At 48.1% G+C, this 18,619-nt stretch overlaps 1 protein-coding gene across 18 annotated transcripts in view; it reads left to right on the plus strand.

Moving 5' to 3' along the window:
* DLGAP2 (DLG associated protein 2) overlaps positions 1–18,619 on the plus strand; it is a 666,739-nt gene that overhangs the window by 643,915 nt on the left and 4,205 nt on the right. For all 18 annotated transcript variants that reach the window (XM_084998159.1, XM_084998164.1, XM_021074622.2 and 15 more), the window contains 4 exon segments: positions 2,895–2,980; positions 4,561–4,976; positions 13,768–13,859; positions 17,858–18,010. In XM_084998159.1, the coding sequence (XP_084854285.1) occupies positions 2,895–2,980; positions 4,561–4,976; positions 13,768–13,859; positions 17,858–18,010 (747 nt within the window).

Below are 18,619 nucleotides of genomic sequence, written 5' to 3' on the forward strand. Positions count from 1 at the left end.
CTAGCTTCAAAAGCTATGCTTTTCCCATTCACTAGAAAAACAAGAGAATTCAATAAAGTGTGAACTTTGGAGAAATTGACCTTGCTCAGTGGGTTAAGGATCCGGCATTGTTGTGAGCTGTGGTGTAGGTTGCAGACGTGGCTCGGATCCTTTGATCCTGTGTTGCTGTGGCTGTGGTGTAGGCCGGCAGCTGTAGCTCCAATTCAGGAACCTCCATATGCCATGGGTGCAGCCCTAAAAAGCAAAAAAATAAAGAGAGAGAGAGAGAAAGGAAGGAAAAGTATCTTGTGGTATTTTGGCTGTATTGTAGTCACCCCATGGTACATTTATGTGTCTGAAGATGTGTGTGTTGCATGCGTGCACACGCATCTGTGACGCCACCTGCCGCCGTCCATCCTCTGTCTGCACTGTATCCTACTCTTCCTGTGGTGTGATCCTTCTAACTTCATCTTCATGAACTGCAGTTATTCTGTGTCCAGAGTAAATCAAACATACTGTATGTTACTGTTACCCCACTTTACTCTCCTATTTCCCCATGTTTCACCTTACAATTTGTTAAAATTTAAGGTACCTTCTTTAGACTAGAATCCTAAAAGTGGAATAAGTGAGGCAAGTATTCTGAACAGCTTTCTGATTTAAAAAAAAAAAAAAAGTGCTCTTTCCATTACAAAAAACTCTCTAAAACTATACGAATGAATTGATCTCACCCATGTAATGTATCTCTCAAATTCAACACTAACTACCAAAATTGTAAAGGGAGATTCCTTTGACCCAGCACACACATGGGGGCTGTGAATGTAATCACAAAAGAACATAATGAGCAGGCGTGTATGTACAGCAGCATCATTTACAATGGCAGAGAACTTGTCATAACCAAAGAGTCCCTCCGCTAAAGATGGACTAAGTAAAGCAGGTTCCAATCTTAGACGGAACAGCATGCAGTTAAAACACAAGGCAACCACATTTGCACTGACATGGGTTAACATCCTAATATATTAAATTTTTTTTTTGTCTTTTGTCTTTTTAGGGCCGTACCCAACGGCATATGGAGGTTCCCAGGCTAGGGGTCGAATCGGAGCTATAGCCATTGGCCTATGCCAGAGCCACAGCAAGATGGGATCCAAGCCGCATCTGCAACCTACACCACAATTCACGGCAATGCCCGATCCTTAAGCCACTGAGCGAGACCAGGGATCAAACCCATGTCCTCATGGACGCTAGTCGGGTTTGTTAACCACTGAGCCACGACGGGAACTCCCTAATATATTCATTTTTATTGCAATCCTTTTTGTATAAGGCAATAATAATAATAGTCTCCATTTCCAGCAAGGTAATATTTATGCAAGCCATGACCCACTTAAAAGCTAAAAAGAAGTGGTACTTAACAGCAGCAAGGTCAGGAATTCTCTTGAAGTCTGTTTCCTCTGGTGGTCAACCTATTCCCTCTTTCAGATGCCAAAATACACAACACAAATGAGGGACAACTTCTATGCATGTTTTTTCAGAATTAGAACAATAAAAAGTGGGGAGCCCCGACCGCTGTCCACAGCTCAGAAGCTGACAGGGAGAGGGCTTCAGGCTCCTCACGTGGCCATGATGATTCTGGCCCCAGCTGCCAGTGCAGAGCATGGGGTGCAGCCAGAGACAACAGGCGCGAATCCTGGCTCCATCCTGTGCACCCCTGGGCAAGTTACCTCCTCTGATGTGTTCACCGTAGCCGCACATGACAGCAGGGACGTGGTGAGCACAGGAGTAGTGACCGTTGCCTGCTCTTAGCATGGTGCCTGGCGCAGGGTGAGTGGAAAGCAAGCACCACCTCTGAGCAACGGGACTTCTGTTCGTCACAGATGAGTCAGTCCTCAGTGACAAAAGCTTATCCAGGACTTTGCCGGTCACAGTCCTAATTGTCAAGTACACCTTTTACTCATAAATCACAGAAGGGAGTGTCACAGTTATTCATTTAATGGCTTGTATCTTACCCCTCATGGCAATCATTAATGTTTTTAAGAAAAGTTGTGTTTTATAGCTTAGTTATGACATTTTGGATTGGGGTCAAAAGTCCTTTTGGTGCAGTAGGTAATATTTTTTATTAAGAAAAAGAAAAGGGACAGTCTAGTAGCTGGAATAATTTTTATAACTAAACTAGCCTACAGTCCTGCAAATTTTTCATACTGAGAGTTTGGAGGGTTTGGGGGGGGGGTTGTTTGTTTGCTTGTTTGTTTCTTAGGGAAAAAATGCACGCTACTAGGATTCTCTTTGTGTTGACTTTACACCTCTGATGAATGTAAAATGCTTCGTGGGTTCAGGAGATTTGGGCAAATACAACTGCAACATGTAGAATACACAATTTCCATTCTGTTCTGACCTCGCCCCGCTCTGGGCAGGGCTTTGCCGGCAAATGGGAGGCGGGAGGCGGCTCTCCACAGGATCAGATGGAGGGGTTGCCTCAGTGTCCGGGAAACGCTTCAGCTCCTTCTGTGTGCTCTTGTATGTGGAAACAGCCATCCATAAAATTCTATGAACTTGCTTGTGTGTTGCTCTTAGCTGTATCTGGTCCAATCTGTACCCGCTTTACTGTAGGGTGTGGTAAGAGCTTTTAAGTCCTGTAGTAATGCAATCCAACTAAGCAGTTTTATTAGCATACCTTTAAAAGACTGAAGTGCAGCGTGAAGTTCAAGTGATGATACAGAACTTGGTGAAACACAGTAGCAACAGGAAATTACCCCTATATGAATGCATTTCCCTCTCTTTGTGATTTTACTGGGTCGAGTCCATCTCTGCATTAATTAAACAAATGCATAATTAATTACAGCAAACGAACACACACACACAAATAGTCCCTGGCCCAGGTCCCATATCTTGGTGCTAAAATAAGATGTTCTGTGTTGAATTAGGTGGAAACAGCTACAGATTCTGACACGGAGAGCCGAGGCCTACGGGAATACCACTCTGTCGGGGTGCAGGTGGAAGATGAGAAACGGTAGGTAACCAGCCCCTCGAAATACCTCGTGTCTGCCGAAAGTCTGCGTGCCGGTGTCAAAACCATGCTGCCCATCAATAATTCAGGCCTCTTGTGGAACAGGGTCATATATTTATACCTTTCAGTTTACATCGCTCAAGTATGAATTTACATCCTCCAGTGCCTTGTTTTTGCAAGCAGCCAGGGAATAATTTTTTCCGAAGTAATTTACCACCTACGAAAGCAGAGTGGCTGACAGCTCTGAATGTCAAATCCTTTATCCAAAGGGAAAAAACCCGGGCTGAGGGTAAAGCAAACCGTGTTTTCTCACCTTATCATGTTAAAATGAAAAGGAAGAGCAGTTCCCACTGTGGCACAGTGGCTTAGTGATCCAGCTTGTCTCAGAGGAGCTTGTCCAGCAAGCTCTGGCCTAGGTCAAAGCTGTGGCTCAGATTTGATCCCTGGCCCTGGAACTTCCATATGCTGCAGGTGTGGCCAAAAAAGAAAAAAAAAAAAAAAGGAAAAGGAGAAAAAGAAAGAAAGAGAGAGGGAGAGTGAAGAGCTTAGCTGGGTGGGGGTTGTTACACTTCAAAGGGACTCCTTTACAGGATTGTTCCTTAACAAGAGCAGTATGATTAATTAATTTTATATTTAAAACAGCATATCTCATCAGTTTCATAAGACCAAATTTTGACAAGCACATTACATCTTAAACTCCAGTTAGTATCTGGTGGAAGCCCCAGTGATTGGCCCACAGTGGAGAATTTTAGGACCCACCTGCAGAGGTTTTTATTGCAAAGGAATTCAGAGCACAAACTAATAGCTTCCCTAAGACCTCTCGGAATCCAGACGCTGTCTGCACCTGGGGATCTGGGCTTGCTGCCTCCTGCCCCCCTGGAGGCTCGTTCTCGGCTCCTCTGCCTCCAGCAAAGGAGACAAGTGGCAAATCTATTAACCAGCTGCACCCACAGCTGTGCCATCTGTGGGGCCAGTTGGTGTGAGCCAAAATGTATAGCTTGGGCGTAGTTTGGATGTGCAGACGCACATGTGCCCGGGCGTACACACAGTTCTCACCAGCAAAATCTGGACTCCAATTATAAGCTCGTTTCTGCCAATCATTTCAGTAACTGGCCATGTGGAGTGGGTGACATTCAAAGACATGCAGTGAAAATGTTTTTAAAACACCTGCTGAAGTCAGAATTTGAATTCATTATTTGGCACAAAAGCCATAATCAGGATATTACTTTATTCAGGTAAAAGAAGAAGCCCGTATCCTGAAATGTGATATGGACAGAACTCACAGGACACAGATGTTATCACATGAAAGAACTGTATACAGTAAAGAAGCAGCAGGGCCTCACTTTGTGTATGAGCCACACCCGGAAGTGTGTTCCTGAAAGGCAGGCGGCCACCCGGGGAGCAGGGCTGCAGGGGACACATTGACCCTCATCCTTTTCTGCAGTGACCAGGAGTCCGAAGTGGGCGCTCTTTAGACATTGCATCATAGATGTAAGTTAGAGGTTAGTTATTTGCAAGCCCTGGCTTGCTGCACCTGGTCACCTCGGAAAGACTCCCATCCGTCCTCTCTCCCTCCTTTGCAGACACGGGCGTTTCAAGCGTTCCAACAGCGTGACGGCCGCGGTGCAGGCGGACCTAGAGCTGGAGGGCTTTCCAGGACACATTGCCACGGAGGACAAGGGCCTGCAGTTTGGGTCCTCCTTCCAGAGGCACTCGGAGCCCAGCACCCCCACCCAGTACGGGGCCGTGCGGACCGTCCGGACGCAGGGGCTCTTCAGTTACCGTGAAGACTACAGGGCCCCCGTGGACACTGCCAACCTGCCCCCGCCTGACCCCTGGCTGGAGCCGTCCCTGGAGACAGTGGACAGCGGACGCATGTCCCCGTGCCGCAGGGATGGCTCTTGGTTTCTGAAGCTGCTGCACACAGAGACGAAGAGGATGGAAGGCTGGTGTAAAGAGATGGAGCGGGAAGCCGAAGAAAATGACCTCTCCGAAGAAAGTAAGTGTCTGGGTCAGCCAGTGTCCCAAGGCTCTGTAGACACTCTAATGTTTCTGTAAAGCAAATTAGCAAATGAGAGAATCCGCAGGAAGTCCCTTTGATCCTGGAGTAAATTGAAGAAAGAGTGCTTCCTACGTGGCCCAACAATTCCAAGTAAAGTTCGCAGTAAGTGGACAGAGAAGTAATTGCTGCGATAGTGAAGGGATCTGGGTTGGGTTTGGTTAGATAAGGGGACAGGTATTGCTACCAGTGTTCTTGGTCGTGGAGTTTATCTCATCCTCCTCCTGCCACATCTCTTGAATCCTGGCAAGGACTTGATGTGGAGCGTTTCAGAGAGCATTTCTTCTAGCTGCGTCACGGTCCCACGTTTATGAGAAATTGCTCTGGCTTTACGCCAAAGAAAAGTTAGCAAGTGGTAAACAGTTAACCAGCCACTAGTGATGGAGCATGCCAGCTCCCCGACCACAGGGCAGGTGGGTTCCATGCATTTCCCATGTCCCTGAGAAAACTTCCCATCAGGACTGTCTAGAAGCAGCACAGCATATGCCGTTTTGATTTCTAAACAAATCCTCCATCTTTGATAATAGACCAAGAAGACCACAGAATGATGGGAATATACTTAGAACTAACATTCATCTTTACCAAAATACAGTTTCACAAAGGAGATTCTAAATGTCTTGACAACACTTGCTCTCTTTGATTTTTTTTCTTTTTCCATGAAGTCTTCTGTACTTTTGCTAGAGGACTATAAATTCTGAAGTTCAGAATGACCCCTGGTGTCCTTTGTAACATCGCCCCGGCGTTGCAAGTCTAGCTGTCCACTGTAATAGATTATGTCAATAATCCAGAAGTGGACACAGGAGGACGAAATTACGAGGACTGTAACTTACAGAGCACATGGCACCAACCCTGAGGACTCAGGAAATGGTTGTTGTGTTGATCTTTAGTTGTTAGAACTTATGGTGTTAACTTAGGGAGAAAGGGGGAGGTCGCCCTTAAATTCCATTCTCCCTCATTTCTCTCTTGGTCATCAAATTCTATGTGGTCTGCCTCCAAGGTGGCATTAGACACTGAGGGTGTCGGAGGACATGCGGCCGGTCTCCGGCTGTGGCTGCCCCGCGTGTGCCTGACGAGTGTCACCTGCGGAGGGCAAGTCCCATGGTGATTGCTCACAATTCCGATATTTAACATCCCTCGCTTCCCACAGCTTCTTTTCTTGTATCTGCATGTGCTTTGAGCTGGTGCAACTGTGTGACGGTAACAGGGATTTACCGTCTTTATCACAAGGATAACCCACAAAAGACCAAATTGCCTGAGCGGACAGGGAACTTGAATGAAGCCAACTGCAGCAGCTGTGCGCTCACTCCTGCAGGAGGCCTGGGGCTGGTGCCCCGGGTTCAGGACCCGAAAGGCACAAGCCTGAGGTGGATCGTCAGGATATATTTTCTATATCCTGTGGCTTCTCTGTGGAACGCCTCTGAAGAGGAGGAGGTGGGGAAAGTTCAGTGAGAGCTAAGCCTTGTCATCTTAGACGTGTGGCATCTTACTCTCTGATCCCTTGAATGTACACTGTTGAGGGTAGCTCCCAGAGGGTCTGGCCTCCCTCTGGGTGTGGAAGATATGGAGGCATTAGTCTTTGGTGTGTTTGTAAGATAACACAGAGCAAAACCTGCCTTATGTGATTTTCCATATTTAGTGTGTACCTTTGATTCTGTTATTATTTCTTCAAGGATTATCGTTTTGTTAAAAAGAAATCTCTCAGCCAGCGTGTGCTGAGCACTGTGCCAAGGACTATACTAAGTGCCTCACTCACATCTTCAAGGGCTCAGCGAATGTGATACTTAGAAACTATTGTCACCACTACAGCAACAGAGAAACTGAGGTTCGGAGAGGTTAAAATCTCACCCCATGATCCACAGCGCAGAGCAGTGGAATAAGGTCCCAGTCGGAGCATCTTCTTACCACACTGCCTGACGCTGTTAAACCCTAAAGCTCCGTTTCTGGGGGCTTTCTCCCCACGCTGCCCCCCCCCCCATATTCTACCCACTGGCTGCTTCTGATATTTTAGGAAACGTGGAGCCCCTATCCCCGACCACTGACCTCATTCTGATTCTCTGTAGCTGTGGCTCCCATGTGTGCACCAGCAGGAACCCCCGAGTGATACACTTGCATGGCTGTCCCTTGGCTTCTGGGAATTAAGAGGTGAAGCATTGTCATGATAAGTTATGATTTTCTTGTCACTGGGGGCATTCAAGAAAATTCTGGGACTAAGGGCATTCAAGAAAATTCTGAGACTATGTACTGTATATGCTGTTCGATTTGATGATCTACAGTGTCCCAAATCAACAATGAGATGCCATCGCTTAGGATAATGGTGTTTGAACTGCAGTTGTCCTAGGGTTAGGCCTCTGGAGAACAAGTTTTTCCATCAACAAGGGGGGGGGGGGGGCAGAATGCCTGCCGTCCATCAAGTCTATCTTCCTAAACAAGGTTCTTTCTTTTTTTTTTTTTTTTTGGCTTTTTGGCTTTTTGCTATTTCTTTGGGCCACTCCCGTGGCATATGGAGGTTCCCAGGCTAGGGGTCCAATCGGAGCTGTAGCCACCGGCCTACGCCAGAGCCACAGCAACTCGGGATCCGAGCCGCGTCTGCAACCTACACCACAGCTCACAGCAATGCCAGATCGTTAACCCACTGAGCAAGGGCAGGGACCGAACCCGCAACCTCATGGTTCCTAGTCGGATTCGTTAACCACTGCGCCATGACGGGAACTCCTAAACAAGGTTCTTAAAGTCCCTTTTGAACCTTTGGGACCTTCTTCTGGACTCTCTGCATCCTGTAACACCCAGCAGGTGTTGTCTGAATACACACTGTGAGCCATCCGTGGAGGGCAGGTGGGTGCAAACCATGAGCAGGTGGCGTCTAGAAGTGCAGTGAGCTAAGGGAGGGAGAATAGGACCAGGACAGAGGACTTAGAGCAAGTGAGAGATGGTCAGTGCAATACGAGTAGATAAAGTGCTTTAAAAGCTCAGAGTCTGGAGCTCCCATCGTGGCACAGTGGAAACGAATCCAACTAGGAACCATGAGGTTGTGGGTTCAATCCCTGGCCTCGCTCTGTGGGTTAAGAATCTGGCTTTGCCGTGAGCTGTGGTGTAGGTCGCAGACGCGGCTTGGATTTGGCATTGCTGTGACTGTGGCATAGGCCAGCAACAGTAGACCTGATTGGACCCCTAGCCTGGGAACCTCCGTGTGAGCCATGCTGTCAGCAGGGAAACTCTGTGCTGGCACCATGGCAATGTCTGGGCTGGTCCTCGAGGGGAGGTGGGTCTTGTCCATGGACCAGCAGGCAGGGTGAGGAGAGGGGATGTGATGAGAAAGTAGCGTCAAGAGCACAAGCAGAGGCGGAGACCAGCCAGGGGACCCTTCAGGAAGACCTTCTCGACATGAACTTTGCCGGGTGGGGGGCGGGGGCGGGGGGGACCCTGGGCCACCACTTCTCAGAGTCCCTGGCTCTGCTGTCTCCAATGCCCTGGGGGCACGTGCTTCTTAAAGGAGGGAACAGCCTTGCATTTTCCCAATGCTCTGCCCCCGCTCTCACCTGAGATCAGGCCCCTGGAACCATCACACTGGCTGTGTGGGCTATTGGCCAGCGGTGCAGCCTCTGCAGACAGAGTCAGAAGGGGAAGGAGGAGGAAGAGGCGGCAGTCTCCACAGACTTCACAACCCCACTCCTTCACAAAGTGCAGTCTCTAAAAACCCAGAGGGCCCTCAGCACGTCTGCGAGGACCCCTGAGCTCCAGTCCGAGGACACCAGCTCAGTAACTGTGACTTTGTGTGGGTTTTCCCACCACTGTTTGAAGACTGCACGTGAGTGCATTTCCATGTGGCTCGGACACGAGAGATGAGGGCTACTTGACCCTCTGTGATTTTCTTAATCTCCTAACTGTCCAGTTTTATCTGTGAACAAAGATGACAAAACACAGGTTATACACCTCCACGGCCTGTTTTGCACATACACGCCTAGCACTGTGTTGATCAAGCGCAGATGTTTCCCTAGTAATGTTTTAAAGGTAAGAGCAGCTTCCATTTTCGTCCTCATTTTAAGAACAGAGACAAGGTTATCGCGTATGGCCCTTTTAAAAACTGAAGATTAGAGGAAATGGCTGTTGAATCAAAACCCTGAGGTCAGAATATTGAAATTTCCATTACATGAGAGAACTTTTTTCCCAAGCTGTAATTCTGTAATCACAGTTCACTGAATTGATTGAGTGAATTTAGATTCAGCCAACCCTGTGCGGTTAATAAAAGCATCATGAGCCCAGTTAAATACTGGTTTAAGTCACGTTAAAGCAGGCTTCCTGTTGTTAAGGCATAAATAGATATGTTCTGGAGGGATTGTAAACTATCACTAGACTAGTGTTTGGGGATTTTTGTATTATGTTAAACCAAATGACGTAAAGTATGTGGCATAAAGTAAAAGCAAAAAAAGTATATATATATAGTAGATTTTTCTGAAATAAAAGAGATTGTTCCAGAGCCACCGAGATCCTCTCGAACAAGTCCACAGTGAGATGAATGTCATGAGGAACTCAACAGCAGGGGCTTTTGAGATGTCCTGGGACATTCTCTTGCCCCCAGAACAGCTCTGCCCCCACAGAGAATAATCTGAAGACCTCCTGATCTCCTGCCCGGACCCGCAGACTCGCAGAGTTGGCGGCTTTGCTGATTTCCTCAGCTAAGGATCTCCTTTTACTGACAGAGCAGTGAGGGCCCCCAGCATCACTAGTCACCTTAGTGAAAGAGCTAGGAATCCGTGTTCAGCCTGGGTCTCCCGACCCCTTCCCTGCTGAGGTGCCACTGTCCCTGATGGGAGCTGTCTGGCTCTATCACTGTGTAGTCGGCACCAAGAAGAGCAGATGACAGGATGTCAGGTGACCCTGAGGATGCAGGGACCACATCAGAGTGCAGGGGATGAGGACATGGGCACAGAGAAACTGCACCATTGCGGAGAAGATGACAAAGGAAGGACAGGCCTAAGGGTGATGGCTCTGGGCACTGGCCACCGCCAGCCTTGGGGATCTGACACATCATACAGTCAAACAATAGCCGCTGTCTGGTGGGAAAGCCAGCCCCTGCTGTATCGCAGCTTTTTTTTTTTTTTCCCTGTCTTTTTAAGTTCATACCCAAGGAATATGGAAGTCCCCAGGCTAGGAGTCGAATTGGAGCTACAGCTGCCGGCCACAGCCACAGCCACAGCCACAGCAACACTGGATCCAAGCCACGTCTGCGACCTACACCAGAGTTCTCGGCAACATCAGATCTTAACCCACTGAGTGGGGCCAGGGATCAAACCCACATCCTCATGGGTACTAGTCAGGTTCGTTACCACAGAGCCACAATAGGAACTCCTGTGTCCAGCTCTTGCTAAGGATGTGCTGAGAGCTGATGGAGCTGTGGCCGCAGGCAAACTGGAGCTTGGAGAGAATCATGTGCTCAGGAAACAGGAGAATAAGGAAGCTTTCACTCTTGAAGGGAGGAGCTTTGTGGAAGCAGCCTGCTCTACAAAATATTCAGGAAGGCAGACGAGGGGTCCAAGGGTGGGAAACCCTCAAGTGATCATTCCAGTCGGTCTGCAGATTCCACAAAACCCACTTCACGTTTTAGAAGGAAAGAACAGTGTCCATGTTGTCCCGGCACGTCATAGCACATTTAGATTGAATTGGCAATTTCAGAGGATGCATGAAAAATAAATTAAGAGAGCAGGTAAGTTAATCAGATGTCTTCATCCATCAGAGGCAAGGTTGGCTCAGGTTCTCTGTAGATTTGCATTTGATGAACATGAGCCCTTATCTGCCACTCTTGAAAGACGGTGTCTAAACGATGACAAAATTAGGGGAGGGGAGTGGAAAAGAAGAAAGTGGATTTTCACCTCAAATTCGTTGCAATCATAGGAAGATATTTACATGAAGGTGTCAGGCTCATCCTCATTCACCAAGCAGCTCCATCCTTCCGCCGTTTGCAGCCATTCGTGCATGAGCCACACTCCAACATTCATTCTCTCTGGAGCAATGATCAATATGCCATTATGATAACTCTCCACCATGTCAAGTCACCACCAAGATGTCCCCCGGCCACACTGTGCTGCAGATTATAAATTGAAGTTTTTATACTTCCATTGACGTGTGCTTTAAGAATATGAGAATTAGGGATCAAAACTTCAAATGGTGTAAAACTGATTGGCTTTTTAATTGCCATTTGAGGAAGCACAGAGTCAGTAAAAAGAAGTGCATTTAACCAAGCATTTCTGTATCCCTGCTGGTTTAAACAAGTCTCTTTAAAGGTTCTCACCAGCCATGCTGGCTGTGGGGTCACTAGTGGAAATGCAACGTTTCAAAACCACAGATTGTTTCCACTCAGCAGTCAAGATCAAAGCTGCAGAAATGAACTCACTGTGGGTCAAACTGTGAACAAACTGCGAACAAATCCTTTCCCCCTTCCAGGCTGTGCCCCCTCTCCACTCCCCTCCCCCCGCCCCTCCCCCTGCGGGGCTGGAGGCAGAGCCAGTGAGCGTTGTGTGGGATGGAGGGGCTGGGGGAGCAGCCCTCTGGTGATGGATAGATAAGGCACAGGTGTCAGGGTGGTGACAAGACAACATCCTTTTTTTTTTTTAAGTCTGAAAGGATGCCAGAGTGCGGTCCCAATAATGCACCTGTATTAGAGGTTACCCTTTCTAACTCTAATATTCTAGGAGCAATCTAGAATTAGACGACTTTAGATGAATTATGAATTTCTTAGCAATGATAAGGGTGCTGTGGTGGTACCGGATGGTGGTGGGGGAGGCACTGGCTACCTCGGGTCAGGAAAACCAGCATATCCTCACAGGGATGTGATGGGGGCGGTGGAGGGGGGCATTTGTGATACTTTCCTTCCAACTAAAGTGTGTGTGAAACTTTGGGGAACAACAACCGACAGGCAAGTGAGAGAATACAGGCAAATTAAGGGTTGGGGTCTTTTATCTTACCCAGCAGAAAACCACGTTAAGAACGTGTTGTGTACAAGCAGATCCTCAGCTGGCAAACATGGATGGTGGGCTGCCCCTCCTGCTTTGAGGCTGGTTTCTGTTACGTTAGAACGTGTCCTTAGCGCCCTTCACAGCAGCAGGTCTGTTTCTGGGACATGGGATACTTCGTTACGTGGCTGCTGAGGCCCTTCCTGACCACACCTGTGACCCCCGTCTCCCCAGAGGGAGGCCCAGGGACAGGGTCCCTTGCAGTGTGGCGGTGCTGTCACGGGTCAGTCTTTGATGCCAGTCTCTAATGCATGTTGAATGAGCCTTGAGCCATTGTTTTGGAGCCTGCCTGTCAAAATCATTAACGTTTGGGGAAATTTGGGAGGGAGCCAGCGAAATGGAGTTTATGTCTCTGGACTTGGCTCACACGTTCATGGACACCCTCCAAGCCAGCAGCGTTCAAGGGCCGAGGGGACCAGCCCACAACCTGGAGCTGGTGGAGATGCTGGGTTGCAGGCCCAGCCCAGACCCCCGAGCAGGGACCTGCCTGTACGCAACCCTCCAGTCCCTCACGTGCTGGTAGGTCTGGCCTCTGTGGGCAAATCCCATAGAACTTCGGGAGGTGGAACATTCTGTCCCGGAGCCTGAAGGTGGTGATGGGTCTGTCTCTGCTTCATCATGGCCACATCTGCAGGCTAAGCGCCCCTTTTCCTGAATGCTTTCCACCGGGCGTCAGAGACAAGCTTGCCACCCCCCTTCCCATACAAGGCCGTGGGGATGTGCTGAACTACTGAACTTGGAGTTTGGGGGGTCTGGTGTGCTGCTTGTTATCTGTGTTCTGCACACGTCTCGAGGAGGACCCAAAAGAGGAGATGAAATTGAGCAGATGGAGGGATCCGTTCTGGCCCCTCAGGCAGGTCCCAGGTAACCTTGGGGGAATGACTGGCAATTGTTGCTTCAGGCAATAAAACATCAGAGATAAACGGGCCCTAGTCTAGTGGCCAGAAATGTTTTCCAACAGATTCCTAAGTGCTTTTGAGAATCATGGGAGCTGGGATCCACCAAAGCTATTATTTCCAAAACAATGGTGATGTTTACACAGGCTAAGGTTGGGGCAGAAAGATGGGGATCATGCAAGCACCTGGAGGTTGTGGGTGTGGCTTTTCTCCAGAATTTCAGGCATGAAGTCTTTTATTTATACAGTAAACTCCCGGAGTTGTCATACCTGTCCTTTAATTGGCTAAATCCTTTCCACTGACAAAGCTATAATAGTTACCTTTTCAAAGTACTATTTGATGAATTAAAGTGTTACAACCTGGAAGTGGCTTGTAGGTTAAACTGACCCTTTGTATGTCCTAAAAGTGGGGGGGGGGGCTTGGCACACCAAGGGGAATGTTCACACCAAGACCAAGTAGGACGCCTCCACCGTGATCAAGTTGTGCTGTGAGCGGGTTGGAGTGACGGGTCACCCCACTGACCCCCAAGGTCTCGGTGGTGTTAAACTTTCCAGACTAAATTCCCAAACCATACACTTCCCAAACTAAACACTGACACATCCTGGTAGCTGGCACTTGGTCAGTGGGAATCACCCTCTTGTTCAGGAATGGAGCAGAAAGATAATTCCACACAATAGCCTGTATTTCACACGATAAACTCAAAGTTCTACCCTCCAGGAAAAGAGACTAGAATAATGGCGTATGCCCACTTTGTGTGATGCTTTTGCTTTTGTTTTCAGTTGACCCAGTTTTAAACCTGTTTTTGTTTTTGTTTTTGTTTTTTAACAGTACTTGGTAAGATCAGGAGTGCTGTTGGAAGTGCCCAGCTTCTGATGTCCCAGAAATTCCAGCAGTTTTATTGGCTTTGCCAACAGAACATGGTAAGTAGATGCTCAATAACACCAGACCCAAAACCAAACTGAATGTTCATTCTTTCCCCTCGTGCCTGTTACAGACACCTGTGTGCTTGCAGCCTATTGCCTGAACAGGGGACACGTCCCCGCTCTGGGACCATTTAAATGTGCAGCCAAAGCAGAAAGGCTGCCGGGTGTGTTGGAGGGCGAGGGACTGGGGTGGACAGGAAGACTGGGGTGGACAGGACGTATGAGATGCACCTTTGCCATCAGACTGTCCCTAGAGACCCGAGGAAGGAGGTGATGCAGGAACCCAGGGTCACTCGGATGCCACAAAGGAAAATGGTGCTGGGAAGTGGCTTGAACAGAATATGTAAACACTGCACTTAGAGAGGTTAGGAAGAGATTTTAGAAATATTGTGGGCCTTATATTTTACACTCAGAAGTGAAATCAAATACCATGGACTAAATTAATACAGTTGACATTAAACTTGGTTCTGAAAATTTCCCTGAAAATCAAAGGGAAATAAATACATGTATATAATATATATGTATGCTTACATATGCTATATCTATGTAGAAATGTACATAATTATACATACACATAGTTATACACACACATTTCCTTACCTGACTAAAGACAGTACTCTATTATTTGGAGAAATAACTAAATAGAGTTCACATTACTTTACAGGCTCTTTTAGTTATAATCCATATATTGACCTCTTTCAGACCAAACTTTTTCATTAAAACACAGCAGGTCTCTGCTAGGCCTCCCATAGCAATGGTTTGGGATGATTTGATTTTGTTTTGTTCCATCTCTAAATTTACAAGGAGGCGTGACTTTACAGTATGTTCTTCCACATCAAAGGCGGCAGAGCTCATCAGAGTTGCCAATTCATCCCTTTTAATCAGGGTCATTAAAATACACGTCTTCTCTAATATTTTCCAACTAATCCCATTAAGTTCACCATGTTATAATCAACGTTTAAAAGGGGGATCAGGCAGGTTTAGAGTCCCTGAGAGAAACATATAGCTGCAGAAACATTCAGTTAACCTGCTGGCCAGTCGTTTTCTAGCCTCCTCTGTGATCTGTTTAATTACTATCTTTTAGGAATTGACTTAGGCCACTGGGGAACGTGGCACCTGCTGCACAGAGTTGGGGAGAGTAGTCCCTACATGCAGCAAAGTCACGTTATTCAAGCTTATCAAATACCATGTCTCCTCTCCCAGAAGCAGCTAATATTAGACTTAGAATTATCCACCCTAATATTTTTGATGCATCTTCTACCCATCAGATTGCATTTTATGTGAAATTTGAAAAAATTCTGGTGCAGCTGCTTCCTTTTCTTTTGGCCTCTGTCTGGGATTAGACAAAAACCCTGGAGCAATTGTTAAAGTTGCGGAGGGGTGCAAAGCAGGGCTGGCAGGAGAGATGCTGAAAGGACAGGCAGGGGCCGTGCTCACCTGAGCCTAACTGCCCACGGTTGTAAGCTTTAGGTTGTAATAGTTTTAAGTCAAGGAATGGCGGTGGGATGTCAGAATCCACCAGATACTTAGGAAGGACGATGGGCAACTCATCCAGACAACACCAGAAAGGACCTGCCATTGAAGCCAGTGGGCTGCACCCGAACCCATTCCTGCACCCACACCCACACCCGCACTCACACTGGCACCCACACCAAGATTCACACCTGCACCTGTACCCACACCTGCACCTGCATCCAAACCCACACCTGCACCTCCACCTGCACTCACATCCACACCTGCACCTGCGTGTCAGGGTCCTCAGGTCCGTGCTCCCAGCCTGCCCCCTGGTGGCTCAATGGAGAACAGGCCTCAAACCACAAATAATGACTCCAGATAGCAGTTCTCACTCTGGATGAGGAGAAAACAAGGGCATTTTGTGCAAGTGACAGTTCTTGAGATGCCTTCACATCAGCACAGGCTGCCATCTGGCTGCATCCCACAGAACAGACAGGGCTCAAAAAGTGACCTTCTGGGGAGTTCCGCTCATGGCTCAGTGGAAACAAATCTGACTAGTATCCATGAGGATGCATGTTTGATCCCTGGCCTTGCTCACTGGGTTAGGGATCAGGCACTGCCATGATCTGTGGTGTAAGTCACAGACGAGACTCAGATCCTGCATTGCCGTGACTGTGGTGTAGGCTGGCAGATACAGCTTCGATTCGACCCCTAGCCTGGGAACCTCCATATGCCGTGGGTGTGGCCCTAAAAAAGACCAAAAAAAGTGACCGTTTGTGGAACCAGGACTCATTTGCATGTTGAATCCTAACCCCCATGTGATGGTGGGGGGGCCTGTGGGAGGTGATGAGGTCATAAGGGTGGAGCCCCCAAAATGAATTAGTCACCCTATGACAGTGCACTTAGAGACATCCAGCCCTCCCCCATGAGAGGACACAGCGGGAAGACCCCCTGTGAGCCAGGAAAGGGTCTCACTGAACACTGAACCTGCCAGGTCCTCAGTCTTGGATCCAGCCTCCAGCCCTGGGAGAAATAGCCCCTCAGTCTCTGGTACCCTGGTTCTCGCAGCCCAAATGGACTAAACAAAGGTTAAAGGAAGTCAGAAGCAAACCAAATAGAACTTCTTGTTGTATTTCATGTGAGCAACTTGCAAGTAAGCTGGAAATTACACATTTTAAGCAAATTCAGATAAACGTTTACCCAGCAGAAACTTCTGTGTTTAATATTAGATAGCCCCCTGCTGAATCAAGGGAACCACACCCAAAAAAAAGCTTCACCCAAGACTGGGTGCAAACTCAGGTGCCTGCAGGCAGGTAAATTGGCCAAGCTGGCCTGGTCAGCCCAGAGAATGCACGGCGCAACCACTGGCCAGCACTGGGTGATGAGAACAATCGGGCCACTGGCCTCTGATCCCATGGAGTCACCCAGTTTTAAGTATAGACAACTCACTGCAGCTACACACATCCATCAGGTGCTGGGACCAGAAACAAAACCCATCTCAGGGTCACAATGGCCCTCAGCTGCCTGTGTGCCAATATGTGGCACGCCTGTGCCTTCCAAAGACAGGAACCTTGTCCCCAAGACGATTCTGTTCCTTCAGGTGGTTGACCTGCCTGTCCCCTCCTCTGTGTGGGAGCAACAGAATACGTGGTCCATGTGTAGGGTGTAGACCATCGAAATCTGGGCTGAAATCCCTCAGAGAGCATCAGAAAGAGCCGTGGCTCCAAGCCCCACCTCACCACCTGTGCTCTTGTACTCTGTGGTCTCTTTGATGATGGCCGTTAGGACAGGTGCTAGGTGACATCTTATTGTGGTCTGATTCACGTTTCCCTGATGATTAGTGACATTGAGCATCTTTTCATGTGCCTGTTGGCCACCTGTGTAGCTTTTTTGGGAAAATGTCTTTTTCAGGTCCTCTGCCCATTTTTTAATCAGGTCAATAAACTTTATTTTTTAGAGAAATTTTAGGGTCACAGACAAATTGAGTGAAAAATACAGAGAAAAATCCCACATACCCCCCCAACCCCACACATGCTTAGCTCCCCCCCATCATCAACATCCCCTCCAGATGGTACCTGTGCTACATGACAAATCTACATGAACAAACACATCACCATCACCCAGAGATACACTGGGGTTCAATCTTGGGGTTGGACATTCTTTGGATTTAGACAAGTGTATCCACCATGACAGTGTTGTACAGAGTAGTGTCACTGACCTAAAAAATCCCCTGTGCTCTTCCTGCTCATCCCTCCCTCCCCTCAACCCCTGACAAACCACTGATCTTGTTACTGTCTCCATAGTTTTGCCTTTTCCAGAGTGTCGCAGAGTTGGTATCACACAGGAATAGCCTTTTCAGATTTTTTAACTGTCAGCAAATACTTACGTAAACAGTTACTGACTCCTTGTGGGCCCTCTTGAACATCTGCACAGATCCTGGGCTAGCGGGGCTTCTCCCTGACCCCTACCCCTGAAGGGCACAGGTGGGAAGAACACCCCCCCCGCCAGGTGTGCGCTCTAATACCCATGTGTGTTGGCAGGACCCGAGCGCTATGCCCAGGCCCACCTCCCAAGACCTGGCCGGGTACTGGGACATGCTGCAGCTCTCCGTCCAGGACGTCAGCATGAAGTTTGATGAGCTGCACCAGCTGAAGCTCAATGACTGGCGGGCGGCGGAGTCTCCGGACAGAAAGGTAACCCCCGCCACTGTGGCTGCAGGTGCCACTCACCACCCCAGGGAGTCCAGTCCACCTGCTCCCAATATCACGTTATAACATCAGGCTCGGTCCCTGGTGGCAACACAGAACCCACGTGTAAGCCCACGTGGTCTAACCAGTGCAGGTAAACCCCAGCACGTGCACTGAGCCCCTTTCTTGCTCAATTTCTCAAGTGCAGACATTCCAGGAAGACCCTACAAGTCATGGGTAAATCCATGGTCTTGTTTTCTGTAGGGATCTACCCTCTGAATTAGCTTCTCAAACCTCTGTGTGTTTTGTTCTGAGCTGACTTTCCCCAGGGAAAGTTCCAGGTTGGTTCCAGTGCATCGCTCAGAGTCAGGAACGTTCTAGTTGTGTACCTGGTGTTGAAAATGAGAAACGCTTAAACTTCACAGAACAACTTGAGGTTGTAAACTGAGCCTTGGCCCTGGAAACAGGCTGAACCATCCACTGAGTGTGAACATATAGCTTCACTTCTTCCCGTTAGGCGTCATTTAGGAATAATGGATAGGTCTGAATTACCAATAAAGATGTTGATGTCCTAACACATTTTTGAGACGTTCTAAGTAGTCATCATCTGATTTT

Source organism: Sus scrofa, chromosome 15, assembly GCF_054392235.1.
Source record: "Sus scrofa isolate SSC_HxYL_T2T_F1_AM1 chromosome 15, Sscrofa_HxYL_maternal_Yorkshire_Landrace_v2.0, whole genome shotgun sequence".
Lineage (NCBI taxonomy): Eukaryota > Metazoa > Chordata > Mammalia > Artiodactyla > Suidae > Sus > Sus scrofa.